General features: G+C 40.9%; 1 protein-coding gene across 2 annotated transcripts in view; it reads left to right on the top strand.

The window, feature by feature from the left end:
- The window catches only part of NTM (neurotrimin), a 1,335,738-nt gene that overhangs the window by 1,071,072 nt on the left and 242,862 nt on the right, over positions 1-21,804 (top strand). For both annotated transcript variants that reach the window (XM_004714205.2, XM_004714206.2), the window contains one exon: positions 2,861-3,093. In XM_004714205.2, the coding sequence (XP_004714262.1) occupies positions 2,861-3,093 (233 nt within the window). The remainder of the gene's footprint in view (positions 1-2,860; positions 3,094-21,804) is intronic.

The raw sequence follows: 21,804 nt of genomic DNA, 5'->3' as shown, positions 1-21,804 counted from the left end.
CACAGAGGGGACCCTGATGACACATTGGCTAAGCTTTCAAATGCTAACCGTAAGTTTGGTTGTTTAAAGCCCCCAGCTGAGATGTGGCTGTCTGCTGTTAAATCTTACAGGGCAGTTCTGCTCTGCTCCACGGGGTAGTTGGGAGTCAGAATTCACTTAACAGCAGTGGTTGTTTTTGGTCATCAAGAGAGGGAAGAACACTAAATTAGGCATCTAACTAAGCTGATTTTGAATCTTGATTCTGAAGCTTATTAGTATCATAGAAGCCAATTGCATAATGTTGCTGAGCTTCAAGATTACTAGCATCTGGTTTGGGTGATAAGGGAACCATAGTAAGATTTTGTGATGATACAATAAATTGCACAAACCTTGCTGAGTGCCAGAGCAGCAGGATGTCTGGCGGGTAGGTTTTCCTCACAGGAGCCCTATGGGATACTTCCCACCTGTGCCTGCGTGGCCTGCGATGATTGTGAGACATTTACACAAGTGCAGATGGGAAGATGCCCCACACAGAATGCCAGGTCTCGAGATAGGTTGTCTGCAGAAGTGATATGTTCCGTAGCAGTGTTTATATTTGTAAGGGTCACAGAACATTCTGAGAATTCAATGGAAACCTTTGTCCCTCCCCACTGAAAAATACACCTGAGCACCTTCTGAGACATGCACAGAACAAGGAACTGGAAAACATGGGTGGGGGTCCTAGTTCATCATGTATTAACGATGACCCTGCAAATCCAGGTGTCCTCCAAGTCTTTTAAGTCCTACTCTTTAAAGTCATTATGAGTAAAAGTACCTAGTGCACAGATTTGTTACCGAAGCGAATAAGCCAATGTGGATGCGAAAGTGCTGTGTGCACTGCAAAAGAATGTATAAATTTGAGGCATCATTATGCAGCCCCTGATGCATTACTGTTTCTAGCATTATAGTCAGGATCAGGACACTGTTTGTGAATTTAGCCTGAAGCAAGAGAACAAACTCAGTGTCGCCAAAGAAGGAAATGAATAAAGGCAGCGATGTGACAGAGCCTTGCAGAGAGTAACTGGAGAATTTGAACACATGCAGGCAAACAGAGGGGTACTTCCAGAGTTTGTTGAGCCTGGATGCAAAAGTGAAAGCAGTGGGGGGAATGATGTTTATAGAGGCTTAGCAGCGTGATGATTTTAGAAAATGCCTTCAGTCTAGCAGCCATTGAACATTTTTACTGCTGGGTACTATGGAGATAAATACAAATGTGGTGGTCCATATTTAGTTTGGAATTCACTAGTGCGAGAGGAGAATAATCACATTCACTCGGTAAAAACTGCGTCTCTGCTCTGCAGCACATTAGCTGTGGAGCTTGGGAAACTTGCAGCCAATCCTCATTATTTTCTATTTGCAAATTCACTAATTAAAATAAATTTATTTGTAAAGCTAAAATGTATACAACTTTACATTTTGTTTGTGGGTATACAGTAGGTGAAAATACCAACTAGAAAAAAGAAAAAGAAACAGTAGTATTAACATATAGAGAAGAGGCTTAGTTCTCTCAGTTGGGGGAAAAATGATGACATTCCATCCCCACCTGTTTTGTACTTTTAACAGAACTTATTTTCTCTGTATCTTATTATGTTACCAATGAATGTTCTCAAGCATTGTCATAAGTATTTCATTAGATAATTCACGCACAATCCCCCCGAGTGATCACATGGGAGATTTTCCTGATTTGTGGAAGCCCCTCTCCAGAGGGAAGACTAGCAGCCAGAAGGGTGGGGGATCACACATTCTGGGAATGGAAGCATTTTCCAGGTTACAACTAGATGGTGGTTTGAAATGATTCATGTGGTTTCGGGAATTCTTAATTACTCATGGTCCAGAAGCCGGAGGCAGTCATGGTTCTGAGACTGTGCTCTTTTAACCTCTTTTCTCTTGAGATCCAGAAAGGATATCCAGGATAGATCTAAAAGAGAAAGAAAGAGATGCATAATACTGGAGTGCAGAATCCCTAAACTGATGCCATTGCATCGAGTTTTATTTGTAGGGCCCCTCTGTATTTCTGAACCCGTAAATCTTTACAGGGGCAGAAAGTCCTGTCTTTTTCCTGGTGAGTAGCTGGTGAGTTCAAACTGGTAGCCTTGTGGTGAGGAGCCCACTGTGTAGTTCACCCTGCTATCAGCATCCCCGGTGAGGGGCAGAGTCCCTGTTGTTGTGTCCAGTCAGTTCTGTGATGTCGAGTTCGTTTTGACTCACAGACACCTTACAGACAACTGAATGAAACACCGCCTGGTCCCACATCGTCTTGTTGCCACCGCTGTGTTGACCCATCTTGTGCATGACCTTCCCCTCTTTTACTGCTGCCCCTCTACCTTACCAAGGATGATGTCCTTTTCCAGGAACCGGCCTCTCCTGATAACAGATCGAAGTATATGAGAAAAAGCCTTGCCATCCTTGCCTCTAAGGAACATTCTGGCTGTACTTCTTCCAAGACAGATCTGTTTGTTCTTTTGGCAGTCCAAGGTGCATTCATTATTCTTTACCAAAATACATCAGTTTGCCTTGGGTCTTCTTTATTCAATGTCCCTTCCATAGTCCAAGTCCTTAGGGGCTGCAAATAGTTAACATGTTTAGAGGGTGGAGTCCACCGAGAAGCTATTCACAAGAAAAGACTGGTGATCTACCCCCCAGAAATTAGCCACTGAAAACCACAAGGGCCACAGTTCTACCCGTATACACATGTGGTGTACAGAATTGGCTCCGTGACTCTGTGCTTTTGAGTTATGTGGGGGTTGGTGGGCAGAGGGCAGCAGAAGAGGAGAGATAATGCTCTAATGGCTCCCATTTTTATCTCCAAGCTCTTGACCTATTTTTCTCGTCTTCTCTGCAGGTGCACAATTGACAACCGAGTCACCCGGGTGGCCTGGCTAAACCGCAGCACAATCCTATATGCCGGAAATGATAAGTGGTGTCTGGACCCCCGTGTGGTCCTGCTGAGCAACACTCAGACCCAGTACAGCATCGAGATCCAAAATGTGGATGTGTATGACGAGGGCCCTTACACCTGCTCTGTGCAGACAGACAACCACCCAAAGACCTCCCGAGTTCACCTCATCGTACAAGGTAGGTGGGCGCAGTCTTGCAACAGGGGCAGGGAGGCTGAACCACCCTCACTGGAGACTTCGGCTGTGCCTCTCGATGGGCATGAGATGTCTGTCTTTTCTCACCCGAGCAGATGCTTCGTTGTTAGGCTGCAGTTATAAGGTTATTTTTTGCGGTTGTTTTTTGGATAAGTTTGATTGAGTAGGAATGAGATTTTAAATATTAAAAAATCCTGTACAAATGGTGTATTTTCTCAGAAAATAATCGTGTAGGTGTTGTTTTCCATCCCTTTTTTCTCCCTCTGTTCCCTCGGTATCATCAAACTTTAATTTTGCTGTAGTGAGTTGAAGGCTAGCATTTGAAGGATACTTTGATACTACACACACACTCTGAAGCCTCTCCCAGGCTGCAGGGACAGCAGAACTAGTTCTGGGCAACCATCGCAGACACGCCCATGACAACCTCTTTCATTGCTTCCAGCCTGCTTGCAGCGTCTCTCAGGTCCCTAGCCCTGCATCTTGCCTTGAATGTCTACATCTTGTACCACGGGCTTTGGCTGCTGCCTTAGACCATTCTCCAGAACTCCTTTTCCTGCCCATCCAGCTCCCAGGTCTTCTCCCTTCTCCCCGCCTCCACTCAGTTCCTTTGACTCTGTATATCGCAGGTCCTATCATGGGTGTGGGAGCGCCCTGGTGCTATAGTGTTTATGTGTTGGGCTGTTAGCCACAAGATTACCAGTTCAAAACCACCAGCCACTGGATGGGAGAACACGTGGCTTTCTATTGCCATAAAAATGTACAGTTTTGGAAACCCACCCGAGCAGTTTTTCCCTTCCTGATGGGGTCACCATGATTCACAGTTGACTCAATGGCAGTGAGTTTCTGAGTTTATTTTTGCATAAATGTGCTAGTTTCTAACCACGTGAAAAACAAATCGTCATACGTATACCACTTTATTAGGCTGTGCCAATTTCAAATATTAGTGAGTAAAAGCTTATTTTAAATCAGACCTTTTTATGTTCTATGAGACCTTGATCAAGGTATTAGCTATGTCTCTGTGTTCTACTTCCATAAGATCAGGTTAATGATGTGAGGAATTGTGGTGAGAATGAACCTGAATCATTCATAGAAAACCTTTAGAATCGAGCCTGACACACAGCGCTGCCTGTTAGTTAGGTTTTCTCAATTTGGAAGTGATTGCCATTATTCTTTCATTTTTCTAACGCTTTTTAGGAGGGATGAGACACTGCTATAAAGTGTCAGAAGTTTAACCCCTAGCCAATAGAGTCACGACTCCTCCGTCGTGGTTCCCGACCCGAGTCTCCCTTTCTTTATGAAGTAAGTGGCTGCTCGAGGCGCGCCCACTCCTCTCCTGCAAGTCTCCGTCTTGCCCTCTTTAATGATTTAATCAGGCGAAGTTTCTCTCTTTAAATGAAGAGTCAAGCATAGCCAGATAATTGGCCAGAGAAAGAAGGGGAGAGAGGTGGCTCTCAGAAGGAAAATGCAACCTGGAATAATTATGGCACAGCAATCATGACAAGGCTGACCTGTAACGTGTGGAACATAGATTCTTGTATTCTGACAACGGTGATAGAAATAATGAGAGGAGGCAGGGATTAAAATAGGGACTGTGTAGTGACAAGCTCTACCTTGAGAACTCAGCAGTGGAATATTTAGATCCCTCATGCTGTAGCAACGTTAGATTATACCAAGTTTTGATTGCTTTATTATCTCCTCTCCATAGTCTTTCTTACAAAAAGGAAATGGTGATGACTGTTTTTTTGTTTGTTTGGTTGGTTGGTTTGGGTGGGTTTTTAAAATTTTTTTATTATTGTTCTTTATATGACTAGCTTTGGAACTGCTCTTGCAATCAGCATTAATTGGAGTTTTCAGTGTGGCTGTTGAGAACATACTCAGCAAAGCCTGCTCCAGTTCCCCCATCTCGACAGGTCCACGGACAGTGCTAATAATATTTAGGTTGTGCAACTTCTTTTCTTACCCTCCTTCTCCAACTTGCCCCTCCCCCGCTGACATAAAAGCAGGCCTCGCAAGATCCCATGTGCACCTTGAAGTCGCTGCTGTTGCTTTGATGGAATATGGGTTCTTAGTGGAGCATGATGCTCCGGGCAGACTTTTCTTTTTTTTAACTAGTTAAAGTAAAACTATTGTTTAGTTTTACAATGATCGTGGGGGTGGGGGGAGGGAGGTGGGGAGTAGTTTTAGTTCAATTTTTAAAGCTTATCTGAGGGCAATAGTTTGAGGGGTTCATTCAGCCCCAAATCTGGAATCTGTGAACTTTTGACATGCTGTTCTGCATTTCCCCACCTTTTGATCAGGATTATTCTATAGACTCATTGGTCCTAAGGATCAGGAATGCTCGTCACACACCATCCAGTTCTGACCTTGTGGCAAAAGAGGAAGTTGTTCACAGGGGAAATTAGCTACATATTCCATAACTTCTCCTTATTGCTAATTGTCCTTCTTCCTCTGTGACTCTCAGTGAGGAGAAACCAATTGTCATGGTGTGGATGGCCGTTGTACACCTTTAAGACCAGATGAACCCAGCGCACTGCCACCGAATTGGTTCTGACCGATAGTGACCCTACATGGGGTTTGGGAGCTGTAAATCTTGACTGACACAGATGAGCTCATCTGTCTCCTCATGCGGCAGCTGGTGGGTTCGCAATCCCTACCTTGTGTTTCACAGTTCACAACTTACCTGACCGCACTGCCAGGCACTGCACAATCAACTATAAGACAGAACAGAAGCACTAAACACATTATTAGGCCAATTCACTAAGATGTCCCATAAAAAAGCATTAGACTGCTATCCACAAGGTCAGCTATTCAAACCCACCACCCAACGTGCTGGAGAAAGAGGAGGCTTTCTGCTGCCATACAGACTGACTGCTTCAGAAATGGAAAGGGGCAGTTCTCCTCTCTTCTATAGGGTTGGTGTGAATTGAATCAATGACATTGATTTTGGTCTTGGTTTAGTCCCATGAAACCATGACCCTAAACTTCTAAACCAAGTAATTCAATCCCATGAGGTTTTTGGTTTTCTAAAAGCAGCCTCAGTAGCACACTCATTTTACCAGTTTCACTTTTTACACATGTACAACTGATGGGCAGTAACTGCAATCCTTGCTTGTGTGGCCCGTCTATGAATCGTTGCGGCTTCCCTATTAGTCTTCGCTCCCCTCTCCCCTTTCCTCCTGCCACTGCCAATCACCAATCGACTTTTCCTCTGTGCCCTTGCTTTTGCTGCATATTTTATATCAATAAAGTCCCACAATGTAGATCCATGTGTGAATGACTGTGCCCCTCCGTGTAGTGTCTTCAAGCTCCACCCATGTCTGGAGCGTTCATTTCAGGACTTTATTTCTTTTACGGGCCAACCAGCATTTCACTGAAGGTGGCACATTTTCATGGGTTTCATCTCTTTATGGGTTTTAAGGTTGTTTCTGCCTGTTGGCTTTTGTGAACAGTGCTGCAATCGATATTATCATGCAAGTCTCTGTTTGCGTCTCTGCTTTCAGAACTTTGGGGTACATGCCTATGAAAATTATTGTTTAATCATATGGTAGTTCTATTTTTAGTTTTTTGAGACACTGCCAAATTATTTTCTATAGGAAATGAACTATTTTGCAGTCCCACCAACAATGGATAAAGGTTTCAATTTTTCCACACCCTGACTAGCATTTGTTATTTTATTTTATCCTATTCTTTTCAGTAGGAGGAAAATGTTTCATTAATGTTTGCTTTGCATTTCTCTGATGGATATTGAGCATCTCTTTATGTGTTTGCTGGCTACTTAAATGCCCACTTTAAGCAATATAGCTTGATGTTCTTTGTCCATTTTATCATTAGGTGGTTTGTCTTTTTGTTATTGGAGTTTTTCTATATTTCAGGTACCTTATTACTATGGAATATAGGATTTCAAAGATGTGCTCCCAGTTGGTAACTTGTCTTTTCATTGTTATGATAAAGTCTTTTGATGAATAGAAGATTTGAAAGAAGTCCAAATTATTTGTCTTCTGCTGTTTGAATTTTTTCTTTGAACTTGTGTACGAGGAAAGGGTGCCTACCTCTCCCTTTCTATTCAATATTATCTATGTGGTATTATAAGTCCTAATCAAAAAATAACACAGGAAAGAGAAATAACAGGTATCCAAGTGGATAAGAAGAAGCAATTTCATCATTATCCATGGGTGATATGGATAAATAGAGAATCCAAGAGTATGAAAGCAATGATGAAACAGACAACTGTCCTCTAGATCCTGAATGCTTCCTCCCCATCTCCCCCTCAATCATAATCCCAATTCTACCTTAGAAATCCAGCTAGACCAGAGGATGTACACTGGTGCAGATAGCAACTGGAAACACAGGGAATCCAGGGTGGATGATCCCTTCAGGACCAGTGGTGAGAGTGGCGATATCGGGAGGGTGGAGGGATGGTGGGGTAGAAAGGGGAAACCGATTACAAAGATCTACATGTAACCTCCTCCCTGGGGTACGAACAACAGAAATGTGGGTGAAGGGAGATGTCGAACAGGGCAAGATATGACAAAATAATAATAATTTATAAATTATCAAGTGTTCATGAGGAGGGGGGCATGGGAAGGGAGAGGAAGATGAAGAGCTGATACCAAGGGCTCAAGTAGAAAGCAAATGTTTTGAGAAATGATTATGGCAACGGATGTACAAATGTTCTTGACACATGGATGTATATATGGATTGTGATAAGAGTTGTATGAGCCCCCAATAAAATGATTTTTTAAAAAGAAAGAAAGAAAACTCCTAGAATTCGTAAAACAATTTAGCAAAGTTGCAGAATAAAAAATCAGAAAGGGAAATTATGTAAGTAATTCCACAAACAATAGCATCTAAAAATAAAATACCTAGCAGCAAGCCTTATCAGGATGTGAAGGAATGCTGCAGCCTGACCGACAGCCCCCAGTACAACAGCCGACATGAAAGGAGACGGGTAAATGGCAAAATCGTCCGTGCCCCTGTGAGGAAAGGCTTGGTATTTATATATTTCAATATTACCCAAAGTGGTTTATAAGTCCAACACTATTGTAACCAAGATTCCAACAGCCTTCATGTGAATGCTAAACACTTTATGAAAAAAAGGTCTGAATAGATAATGCTCCAAGAGCACAAAGTAAGACTTACTCTTAATGATTTTGAAAAAATATTGTACAATCACCATAGCCAAAACATTCTTATATTGATATCATAATAGACATACAGAACATTTTGAGAGTGGAAAGTCTAGAAATAATGTCTGAAAATGTCTACTAATAATCAAGTTTTGGAATGTATGAATATGAATCTAGGAAAATTGGAAATGGTGAACAATGAGATGGAATACATAAAAATCAATATCATAGGCACTTTTGAAGTGATATTTACTGATATTGGCCATATTGAATCAGATAATCATATGGTTATTGTGACAAGTTCAAGAGTAATGGCATCAAATTCATCCTTGAAAAGAACATCGCAAGATCTCTCTCGAAGTACAGTGCTGTCTGTGGCAGCTCATCTACACACTTATAAGGAGTTCCAATTAATAAAACTATTATTCAAATTTACAAACCAACTACTAGAACTAGTGCTAAAGAAATGAAGTATTCTAGCAACTTCTTCAGTCTTGTAATTCATCAAACTTGTAATCAAAGTGCATTGATTATTATTGGTGATTGGGATGTGCAAATGGAAAATCTGCCCTTAGTGATGGAAATGAGGCAGGAAATTGCATGTTTGAATTTTGCAAGATCAATGACTTCTTCATTTCAAAAGCGCTTTTTTCAATAACATTAATGGTGAGTCTACATGTGGATTGCACCTGATGGAATATACATAAATTAAATTGACTATTTCTGTGGGAAGAGATGAAGGAGAAGCTTAACCTCATCAACCAAAACATGGCCAGGTACTTACTGTGAAACAGAATGCTAATTGCTCGTATGCACATTTATTTTGAAGCTTAAGATAATTAGAACAAGTCCACTAAAGCCAGCATACAACTTAAGTATACCCCATCTGCATTTAGGAAACATTTTAATAGCAGGTATGATTGGACACTAATGACAGAAGACCTGAAAAACTGTGGGCTGACACAAAGAAGATTGAATAAGGTTGTTTAAAAGACTAGAAAGAAGGAAATTACCAAAGGGAAGGTCAGAGGTGATTCTGAAACTTGTTTTTGAGTGTAGAATGGCTAAAGCAAGTGGAAGAAATAGTGACGTTGAAGAGCTGAACAGAAAATTTCAAATGGCATCTCAGGAAAACGTGAGTATTACACTGCAGTATATGAAGATCTACCTGGAGAAAGAGGAAAATGAAGAACAAACTCAGCGTATATCAAACTGAAAGCACTGGAGAAAAAAACCAAGCCTCGAGTCGCATTATTGAAGGATCCTATGGGCAAAATATTGAAGGATGAAACAAGCATCACAAAAAGGTGCAAAGACTATCTGTAGTCACTTTACTAAAAGAACTGGTTGCCGTTTCAAGAGGTAGCATATGAACAAGAATAAATGCTATTACAGCAAGACATCTAAGCTGCACTGAAAGCATTAGCAAAACCATGGATCCAGGAAGTCATGGAATACCAATTGAAATGTCTTAGCAAGGTGCTGAAGCACTGGAAGCACTGGCACATTTATGCCAAGAAATTTGGAAGACAGCTACCTGACCAACTAAGCAGAAAAGAGCCATGTCTTTATCTATTGCAAAGAAAGGTGACCCAACTGAATGTGAAATTTATTGAACAAAATCTTTACTATCACATTATTTATGGTTAAGTATTTGCTGAAAATAATTCAACAAGGATCGTAGCAGTACATTACCAGAGTAGTGTCTGGAGTTAGAAGTTGTGGTGCACATGATAAACATCATTGCTGATGTCAGATAGATTTTGACTGAAATCAGAGAGTACCAAAAGGTGTTTTCCTTCATTTTATGGACTCTACAGAGGTATTGACTGTGTGAATTGTAACAAGCTTCTCAATATTTTCGGAAGAATAGAAATTGCAGAACATGCCGTTGTGCTCACATGAAACCTTTACATAGACCAAGAGGCAGTTTGAACAAAAAAAGAATACTACCTGGTTTAAATCAGATTGTGAACCTTTAACGTAGTTACACAGTGTGAGAAACTGCTGATGATCACCTGTCATATGCAGATAACAAAACATGTTTGAAAGAAAGGAGGACTTGAAACACATACTGATGAAAATCAAAAACTGCAACCTGCAGCATGGATTGCAACGTAACATAGACAGAACCCCAACCCTCACAACTGTTCCAATTGACAGCATTGTGGTAAATGGAGAAAAGATTGAAGTTGTTAAGAATTCCAATTTTCATGGATCCACAATCAGTGCTTATGGAAGCAGTGGACAAGAAACCAAGTGGCAGATCCTGTTGGGAACTCTGCTACAGAAGACTTCAATAGAGAGTGTTGATTGAAGATGTTACTTTGTGGACTAAGGTGTGCCTAACCCAAGCTATGGTACTTTCACTTGCTGCATAAGCATGTGAAAGTGGGACGATAAATAAGGAAAACAGTGGAATAATTGATGCATTTGAGTTATGGGGTTTTAAAGAATATTTAAAGTCTGGTGAACTGCCAGAGGAATAGGCAGAGTTGCCAGTTTGGATAGCTTTCTGTGGAGCTTACATACTAGGAAGAAGGAAGAAGTGGTCTATTTCTGAAAACTTAGCCACTGAAAGCCTTATGAACCGCAGTCTGATATAGCAGTGCCGAAAGTGAGACCCTCACCTCGAAGGCATTCAAAATATGCCTGAGAAGAGCTGCCCACAGAAAGGAGAGTTAACCTAATTACAAAGGAGGAGCAAACCTTCATGTGCCGTTGTGCCACCACTCAATAGGCAGAGAAACAGCTGTAAATGTTCAGTAATAATAGGAATAATTGCAGTAATAGCTGAAAATATTCAATAATAAATGGAGATTGAATCTAGGAAAACTGCAAGTTCTCAAAAGGAAAGATCGATAGTCTAGGCCAGTGTTTTCCAAAATGGGTCATGCCACCTGCTGGCAGCTGCTGGAACAATCCAGGGTGTCTATTAAAACAGATACCTATACTTTATCCTAGAATATGGAATACAGTACAAAGGTTTTTAACTGCTTGGAACACGGGATGTTCAGTAACTTTTAAAATATTCTTTTGAAAAGGAGATGGTAATCCAAATAAACTTGGGGTGAACTCTAGACTCTAGGACCATTTCAGTTCTCTAATGCCTAACTCTTAGTATTTCAGTTTGCTTTAAATAATCATATGGTCTAATGTCCTGGAAAGGCAAAAGCATTAGCAGATCTCTCTTGGATGAAGTCCAACCAGAATGCTCCTTAGAAACAAAAATGGCAAGAGTTTACCTCACATACTTAAGCCATGTCATCAGGAGGGAATTGCATCTGTAGAACGATGTCATTATTTGTAAAGTAGAAGATCAGTAAAAAAGTTAGACTTAGTAGTGAAAAAGAAGATCACCCTCAACAAAATGAATTGACCTAGTGACTGCAACATTTGGCTCAAACGTAGAAATGATCGTGAGGATGGCGTTGCACATAAGGTCATTGGAAGTTGGAACCGACCTCATGACACATAACCACTGTGACACAGTAGCATAATCTGAGGCAGGAGGGGATTTTAAAGCTATTTCTTATTTTCCCTGCATTCCCGTCCATCTCTACTTGCTAGTGAGAGAAGAATACCACGCAATGATAACAAGAGAGCAGGAAGTATGAACTGGTACAGACATTTTCTTTTCTTAAAAAAAAATGTGTCTTATCATTTTATCAGGAGATTTTACAGCTCTTATCACAATCCATACATACATCCGTTGTGTCAAGCACACTTGTACATAGGTTGCCATCATCATTTTCAAAATATTTTCTTTCTACTTGAGCCCTTGGTCTCAACTTCTCATTTTTCCCTCCCTTCCTCACCCTCCCTCCCTCACGAACCCTTGATAATTTATATAATTTTTTTTCCGTATCTACACCGACCACTGTTTTGCTTCACCCACTTTTCTGTTGTTCGTCCCCCTTGGGGGGAGGGTGGTTATACAGACATCTTCTTTATTTAACTTAAAAAAAAAGGAAGTAATATTGAATAATGTTAATCGCTCTTTGAAAAGAAGGACCACATTTTAGTCATTATTTATTTTCAAAAGCCTGCCCCAACAGACACTTATATGCTTCCATGCTGAATACCTGGTAGAGCACTAAGAACAAAGTGAGCATTTAATATATATATGTGCATGGGAGCAAACAGCTGGAATTATAGTCGAGATGTCTTGCATGTTTGCCCAGAGAAAAAGTTGAGTCGATCCATGGGTAGAGATGGGAGGGAACAATGGGATGGGGCTTACTGTAACTGTAACCTTTGCTCAAATTCCAGCTAATGGGAAATGCTCACCCTCTTAGCCTGACACACTAACCAGGTATTGGAATCTCATCTTAAGCTAATTTTCTAATGCTGATGGGTGTATTGATTTGGAAACAAGCTAGGTTAAAGAAGGCATTGGTCTTGTACACAGACTCAGCTCCAGCTAATCTGCTGTCGATCTGCCCAAACTGAGTATTACTGACACTTCAATGAATCACAGGCCATGGCTTTTCAGAGCCAAACTACACCCCCACTCCCCTCAAAAGCAATCAAACAAACTAAATAGAAGCAGACTCCCCTGTTTCTTTATTGGAAAAGGGATGCATCACTATCCAGGATTAAAAAAAGAAATATATTTACCTTGGAATCATTTATTTTATCTATCATAAACCCAAATTCCCCTAGCCAAAGCTAGCTGTCTGCATTTTACTGAGTTGCTCTTGCACTGCGTGGATGAACGCTGCTAGAGTGAGCATCAGGCATATTAACATGTCAAAATTGTATTATGACAATTAACAAAAAAAAGATCAGCAGCGGAAAAAAAAACAAAAATAATTCAACTGATGTTTTTCCCTTGAGTGTGTGCATGTATCTTTACGTAGTCAACCTCATATATAAATAAGCACACACTGAAGGAAGTGAATGGTATTTTCACACGAATGTGCAAGCTACTTGTGGTCTGGGATGATGCATTTCTCCTTATCATCTCATACCCCATCTACCCCACTCGTTCTTTGTATCCGAACTTCTCTATGGTGAGATTCAATATGCTTCATTCTTGCTGACAACCACGTCATTAGCTGTGCAACTGGACAAGAATCTGTCCCTTGGTCCTTTATGCGTACACCCAATCATGCCTTCTTTCCTACATGTAGTGAAAACTCACTGAGAAACAACCCCATTTCCTGGTACTCTGGTTAGGCACTTGGTACATAAAAGGAATAGAAAGATGCCCTTGAAGAAGGGTTGGCTCATGCATGTCAAGAAGGTGGACCTAGATAAGCTGTGCACATACAGTTGGTCAACTCATTACTGGAGCTTTAGTTTCTGGGAAATTAGATGCTACTGTATGGGTCTTTCCTGGGTACTAACCCACTTCTCTTTTTAAATTATTAATTGGGGATTAATACATATATCATATTATTCCATAGTTCAAACAAATCCAGCAGAATTGTACATTTGTACCACAATCAGGTTCCAAACATTTCTTTTCTATATGGACTCCTTGACATTGTCCCCCTTTCCCACCATCACCACCACTGTACTCCCCTCCCCCTGAATCCCTTATTCTACTTGCTATCTCTATGGGTTCATCCATCCTGGGTTTCATATACTGATTATTGAAAAAAACATATAACACACCTTCAAGAGGGTGGCCCTCCAATGATATAACTCCTCTGAGATACTCCCTAATATGTATAAATAAAACCATACAAACCAAAAATACAGGAAATTTTGTAAACCAGGTCGGGTCCCACATGCATCACAGGGAGGAATTTGCTGACAGTGGAAGCCCAAGATCCATTTGTGGACCTACATAGGAAATAAGCCTCCGGTGAACTTCATCTTCCCACCATTGAGGGATGGGAGGAAAGTGGTTGCTAAATAGAGGGCATTAGAGAGTTGAGTATAAAAGATCATAGGCGTACATTTGACTTGAACAGTCAAAACGTTGTCACCAAATTCCCCCCCAACCCACTTCTAACACTGGTGGAAACACTTGAAATATGAGCAGCCTTGCCTTATGTTTCTGATCAGGTATTTTAATAACATTCAGGAATAACCTATAATGAACTCAGGTTGGTTCAATTTTCTAGTAGTCGAAGTACCCTGTGATGCTGACTACCTACCCATCCTCATGCCGAGTGCACACCTGTGCCTCTGGACTCACAGTTTCCAGACTTTCAGCTGTGGGGATAGCCTTCTCTCCTTCCATCACCTAGCAAATCCATGTTTCAGATATTGTAGCTTCTTCTCTGGTTTATTTAAAAAAATCTGCTGATCACACTTTGTAACTTGTAGCAAGGAAACATTTACTCTGTGTTTTCTGGCTACCTGCTACTATGGAATCTTTTTTCACTTTGTGCTTTATGAAGCCAGCTCCAGAGCTCTCTCCATGCTCCTGAAGGTTTCCCATATTGATGGAGGCAGGTGACTTCCATCGATCTACAGGGTGGACTGAGAGCACCTAAGATCAGTAGCAGCAGCAGCAGCAGCAGCAAGGTGGATTCACTGGCTGCAGTACAGATGGAGTTCATTGTGGTTTGGCTTGCAATAAATAGTGTAGAAGTTTGGAGAAATAACTCTTATGTAGTAGAACTATGGATCATATAGAAGCATGCCAAACTACATTTATTCAAGAGTGGGCATCCAAGTACAATTCTGAGATAAGATCTGTACATAGACTATAGCTACTGGCACAATCAGACTGTAGTATGAAGTTGATACATTTTCTCCTCTGTACTCCCAGAGAGACTCAGGACTGCAGTTGGAGTTCAAATGGCCATTCTCTGTGAGGTTCCCAACATTCTCCGGGAGGAGAGAGACCCTGGAGACTTGGGAGGTCAATTGGGGGAAGATGGAAGCATAAGGTGAATGGTGTAAAGTGTCTGAGTTAAGTAGTCATTTACGTAGCGGAGTGCAAATTAAAATGCAGCTTTTCAGTTACCCTAGTCACAGTTCAAGTGTCTCAATGGCCGCCTATCACCAGTGACACCTATATTGGACTCTGAAAACACAGAGCATCTCTATTATCATATAATAGTTCTATTAGAGCCCTAAATAATTGCTCTATGTTACAGCAGGGGTAGCTTGAAGGACCAGGTGTGATGTGAAAATGAGAATGGAGTCCCAAAGAGAGGGTGGAAATGAAAGATGGGGGTCTAAAGATAATACGGGACTTACAAGGTTTCGGTGATTCGGGTTCCACGCTCCATTCTTGATTTTCTGCTACCCCAGATATTCCTCCAAAGGAAGTCAATGAGGCAGTGCTTCAATGATCTCTTTCAGGGAAATGATTTCAGCTGTGGAATCTTTTGAAATTCCAATGCCAAAGACAGTTCTTGGAGCAAATTGAGCTTCCCGTAAAATTCCTGGGAGTGACAAAAAAGATAATTCGGGCCAGTTATAAAAACAAAACATAGCACAATCAAGATTACAGTGGTCTCCGCCTGATAGGAAGGCTGTTCAGGACTCTTGCTACAGCGAATCTGCCAACAGCGTGGTCTGACTCAATACTCTGCAGATGGATTTTGGCCTCCCACTGTCCTCCATAGCCTCTACAAATTGGGTATTTGTAATTTTAGCTCTGTTACTTTTCCCTTTACCATATTCAACGTTTGTAATTGTCACCTTTGGATCACACAAGATGGTGTGCTTCTTCTGTGTGGACTTAGTTGACTGCTCCCTTGGATGGCTGCTTGTTTGAATGCAAGCCTTAAGACCCCTGACACTATTCCAGTTGATAGCCAAGCATCATCTGCTTTCTTCACCACATTTTGCTGTAGCACCCTTACCTTCACTGAGCATTTCATTAAGGTGCTCCAGCCAAAGCCAAGAGTCCTCAACACCCTTACAATCAGGCAGGAACCATTGTAATATTGATGATGCTGTATTGAACACTATTATTTGTCTAGTTGACCTCCCTATAAAAATGACCTAAATTTATACTGGGTGCAAGCATCTCTTAATTTCTCCATAACAAAAATTACTTCCCTGGGTTTTTGAATGTTGATGGGGTCTTCTTCTTATGCACTATTTGTATTTTTGTCTTTATACTAATATGATCTTATCCTTACCACTTTAGTGCGATTTGTTTTTTTAATTGTTTTTTGTAGGATGTCCCAGCTCTGAAGCACAGGAGTGAAAGCATAATGATAATAATTGATGCAAGGGGTTATAGCCTTGTGAGAACACAGTGGTTCTCAACCTTCCTAATGCTGTGACCCTTTCATACAGTTCCTCATGTTGTGGTGACTCCCCCCAACCATAAAATTGTTTTCGTTGCTACTACATAACTGTAATTTCACTACTGTTATGAATCGGGTAACCCCTCTGAAAGGGTTGTTTGACCCCCAAAGGGGTCTCAACCCACAGGTTGAGCACCTCTGGTTATAGGGAATATAGGGGGGGTGGGCACTGCGCAAAGGAAGGGCAAGGGGATCTTTGAGGCAAACGATGAAGGCAGGAATAGGGAGGGAGCACTAGAACTGATTGTGATAGTACAGCACATTTTAAAAGCAATTTAACCATGGGGCTGGGTGGCGGGGGGTGGGGGGAAGGGATGCTCTAAGATTGATGTGGTGGTGATTGTACAGTCCTCCTTGATATGTGATGATAGAATGATTAAACTATTCAATGGTATAATATGCAAATTATGTGCCAATAAAACTCTTGGGGTGGGGGAGAGTTGACAACATGAGTTTCTTTATCAGCAAAGATGGAGAAGTAAGGCCAGACTCCATCGATACATTTGGAGAATAGACAGAAATGGGAAACTAGTTAATGATGGGAGTTGAGAAGGGAAAAGGACGAGTCTACAAGGTCCTTGAGTTTTCTGTCATCTTTGAATCCTGGACAGGTTCCTAACAAAACATGACTTAGTTGCTGTTCAACAGCAGAGGTAGATGAGTTCAGGCTTTGTGATCCCAGTGCGCTTCATTGAAAATAAGTTTGTGGCGGTAAATATGAGCCATGGATTTCCATGTCAATTTAGACAGCCTGAAAATAATCTTTTAGGCCAGAATGAGGGCAAGCTATATAAGATTAATAAAATTTGGGTCTAATATTCTCATCTTTTTCTGCCTCGGGGTTTCTTGCTTTATGAGTATAATTAATAAGTGGCTGGATCCTAGCTTTATATATTTAGCCTGTTCACCCCATGATGATGTTACTAAACCAGACCTCTTTGTATATCTGAAATGGGCATACTTCTGTCTTCAGTGATCCTTTGGAAGATACACAGAATGAAAGACAAAGAAACAAACAAAAACACATGCTTAGGGGAACTGCCCTGTTCAATACATTACGGATGGCTTGGGAAGACAATCTCCGAAGCCCTACTTGTGTGTGCTGAAAACCCCCAGGGGTGGGACTTCATGTCGACTGAGCCTGTGACCATCTGCAATGCCTGAGAAAAGGTCCTCCTATTCTAAACACAGAAAACCAACTTTGCAGCCCTGGACACTATGCCTATAAGGGCTGTAAATTCCCTCAGAGAAACGCAGTTGCATGACAGAAACAGTAGAATATAGTGCTTACAAAAACAAGGGTGTTAGTATAATAATAAAAGAGCATTGGCCTCTTCATCAAAACCAGCCCTATCTCAGTTTCTCTATTGTCAATTGAACATCTAATCACCTCCTCCCTTTTGTTTGGTATAAATGAGATTTCTCTTTTCTTCCTGGAAAGAATTAATCTGAAAATCCCGCTATTGTTTGATAGTTAATTACCTGCCTTTTGAAGTCAAACAGCGTTAAACTCAGGTAGAAAAGAGGAAAGGTTAATGTCTGCCAAAGGTGACAGCAATGAGGGAAAGAAGTAGCCAGGATATGTCTCCAGTTTCCGGTGCTAGTGGAATTCCAGGGACCCAGGGACTGTGTCTGGTGCTATCCCGTTTGGGCAGGAGATTTACAAACAATAGGACTCTGGTTGTGCCTTGCCTTCATTTATCTTTATTGTCTCCTTGTTACTAAGCCTCTCCTTTTACCTGCTTGATATATATAATAGTGTTGCTTTCCAATCCTGAATAATTAATTGACCTTGTCAAGCCAAACTCATTATTATGATTAAGATAATAGGAACAATAACTTTTAATTTCTAGACAATTATGTCCCGTAGACTTTCCCGCCCACACCACCCAAAGCCAAAACTTGAACAAAAGAGACAAAAGAGAATTTGAAATGCAAAATATCAAAGATAATAATGTACTTTAATCCTCTTGACTTCAAAGGCAGATTTATTTTTTGTCTTTCCAACCACGTCCCCTAGAAAACAACATGACCTCTTGGCTGGCACTACATGGCCCCTATAGCATTTAAAGAACTTTTACATTAATTTATTTCTGTTCAAGTTGTGTCTTGTAGAGTCCACAATGGAGAGAAATATCAGAGTCTATTTCTGCATAGACAGAATTCACCTTTTCAGCACATTTGTGTTCCTCAGGTCTCCAAGTGAAAATAGATCGCAGTGCCCTTGCACACTGCTTTCCGAATCATCCAGACTCATACTGCCCTGTTCCAGAAACAGATGAAAAGGCATCTTTGGTCTGGTCATGAGACTGTATGCCTGAATTTTCCAGAATGTTGAAAAAAATCAGGAAATTAAATTCTACCACAAAGCTAGAGTGTCCCTCAAAGCATCTGTGTTAGTCTGGGTGAGCTAGATAAACAAACCCACAGACACTCATATGTATGTATAAGAGAGAGTTTTATATAAAGGTTAAGTGTACATTAAGAAAGCATCCCCACCCAGTGCTGTCCAAGCCTACAAGTCCAACGTTAGTCCATGTGTCTGACACCGATCTCGAAAAATACATGCAATGACTCTGACTGCAGGAAGAAAACCAAATCAATGAGCGTGTAAGCATCTCAGCGCTGGCAGGGGTCTCCATGCGGCTACTCAAGCACTCAGGGCTGCATCAGGGTAGGGCCATGTGGCTTCTCCTCAGGGATGTCTTGCAGGAAGTGAGCCTTGCCAGCTGAAGCAGGGAACTGGCTAAGGTAGCCGCACCCTTGTCCAACCATCACAAATCAAGAGACCTGAGAACTAAAAAGGTGAGGCTCACTGAGCCATTTATCTCTCCACCCTTCAATTAACCCCCCATGTGTTTATCAGCCAGGTTGACACAATAAACCTTAACTATTTCAGCATCCTAGAAAATGACAAGGAATTGGGGCATTACACATGAAATGGATTTACAAAATTTACACAGAGTCCAAATGAGACAACTCAGCTCCTCCAGGTGAAAACCACAACTCTGCCTCCTGGTCAGATAAACAAACAACTGTAGGATCCCCCTCCCCAAGGGGGAGCGCCACGCTGCTTATGAACTAATGGAGTAGCAAATTCAGGTGGATCTTCCTGTTTTCTAACAAATACTTGAAGGTTTTAGGCAGCATCCTTCCAGAGAAGCAGTTCGAGCCTCCAAGGGAAGATCTTTCAGCTACCACAGAGCTTTGATCTCATATATGGTTGTCTCTGCGAAGTCTGATATTCCTATCAAGGTACCATAAGGTTGAGAAAAGTGACTTATATTCCTTCTGTAGCTTAAGCATCCCTGTAATTTTCAAGTAAGAAATAAGGTCATCTTACTTTTAGGGAAGGTCAAATAGCAGATTCTGAATAAGTAGTCACACTTCTTCCTACTTGTATTCAAATATAGAGATATCCTATGGTTTATTTATTTATCTAAGATGAATGTGATGAAAATATTCTTATGTAAGGTTTGCATGTGTTCTGTTTCTAGTTTTATGACACACTGGCCCAGATTTGGCTAACTTTAGAATGTGCACTAAAGGATCCTCATCATCATATCCCTACATTTTTTTTAAAAGGCTACCTATAGGTTGTAGACAAAAGAGTCTCAAGAACAGCATCCTTGACCCCGCACCATGGTGGTTGCAGGTGGACTCTAATGCAAGGACTGAAAATCTACAACAGTATTAGGATGGGATGACCATTAGTGACTGAGGCTCTTAATCCATCTTTTTTGTTTCTTTTTCCAATTGAGAACGTTCAATGGGGGCATTTTTTATTTCATTAAAAAAGTATTTTGAAACCAAGCACTTAGAAACAAATGATCATACGCTGTTCTAATAAGGATATAAGCATTAGATTGCATGCACATATGAATGCTATGAATAATCTAATGGGATTAATCAGATTTCTCTTCAGTGGTGAGTAGGGCTTTTCCTGGAAATGAGATGCGATCCTATGCAGGAGCAATGGCACGTGGAATGCCTTAGAGTCTGAAAATGTCTAGTGGGTGGTGGCATGTAGCATGAGGACATGCAGGGTTCCTGGAGCCAAAGGACTCAACAAACATATGACTAGAAATAGAGGCAGCATCTAATTTGGAATGACCCTGAAATCCCAGAGAAGTGCAATGAGAAGAAATAGGATTCAGTCTCCTTCATGTTTGCAAGAACATCACTTCTCTTTTTAATGCAAAGAAAATTTGCGTTAATTTGCTGTGATAAAGGATGAATGTCCTAAAGGCTCTCAGAACAATAGAAAATGACAAGCACTGGGCTAGAAGAAGGAAAGAACTTGGCCAGATCAGATTCGATGTCCCCTGTAGGGTTAAGATAGGGGAAAGATTCTTAGAGTCTTGCACCACCAAATCCAAGTTTAAAATGGCTAATCTATTCGCTCTACAATCTTGTCACAATATGGAGTATTTCTGAAGGAACAAGTCCACAGTGTAACTAACATGCCTTTTGCTTTGCTCTGTGTGGGGGTGGGTGGGTGGGGGGTCTGCTAGGGTATGACAGGGCTTCAGTAAGTACATGGAAGAATTGAACTATCTTTTAATTCCATTGCTGCATGAACATCTTGATGCCCTCATGGAGCATATGGCATTTAATTTTTACTCCATCAACCAGATGACTATAAAGAGGATAAAAATATCTATTCCAGAGGAGGAGGGCTGCAGGGAAGGGCCCATGGTTCTTGGACACCTGGATACCATGAACTTGCTTTTGCTATTCCAGCAAGAGCTCTCACTGGTGCTTGCTCGTCCATATGCATCTGGGGAGAATACCCCAAGTTTCAAGTGTCTCCAGTCTTTAAGATAGGATTGCATGGGGTATATCTTAAAACGTAGATATTTAGTGTCATCTGTGATAAATGAGGGTCTATCATTGGTATTAAATTTAATGGTATTTTGCTGAAGAACTTTTGGAGTTGTTGGAGTGCAATATTTTTCCTTTTCTTTTAAGAGAGCTTCATTTAATACTATTTGAGAAATAATATATTGATGTGAAATTAGAAAGTTTAATTTGTTGACAAGCTTTTCTTTATGTCTCAATTATATATTCATGTCTTTGTGGTAAACTCAGCTGGTGAGGGGATTAAGGCTTCAAAATAGAGGATTTTCACTTGGCAAATAATGCTTTCTGTGGTGATTAATTGGGAGACTGAACAATGAACTTCATATTGGCTCAACTGGGGATTGAATCACTTAGTACGAAGAGTAAACTTGAGGATTTAGGAGTCCTCGACTTCATTGTGATCTTCACAATGATTATCTTGGAAAAATGACCTACTTTTAAAATTTGTTTATTTTGATTAGAAGTACTTTATAGAAA

This window comes from Echinops telfairi, unplaced genomic scaffold (genome assembly GCF_000313985.2).
Source record: "Echinops telfairi isolate 266 unplaced genomic scaffold, ASM31398v2 ScPeMD7_5592;HRSCAF=6446, whole genome shotgun sequence".
Lineage (NCBI taxonomy): Eukaryota > Metazoa > Chordata > Mammalia > Afrosoricida > Tenrecidae > Echinops > Echinops telfairi.
Note: the sequence above shows the minus strand (reverse complement) of the source record. Positions and strands in the feature narration are given on the sequence as shown.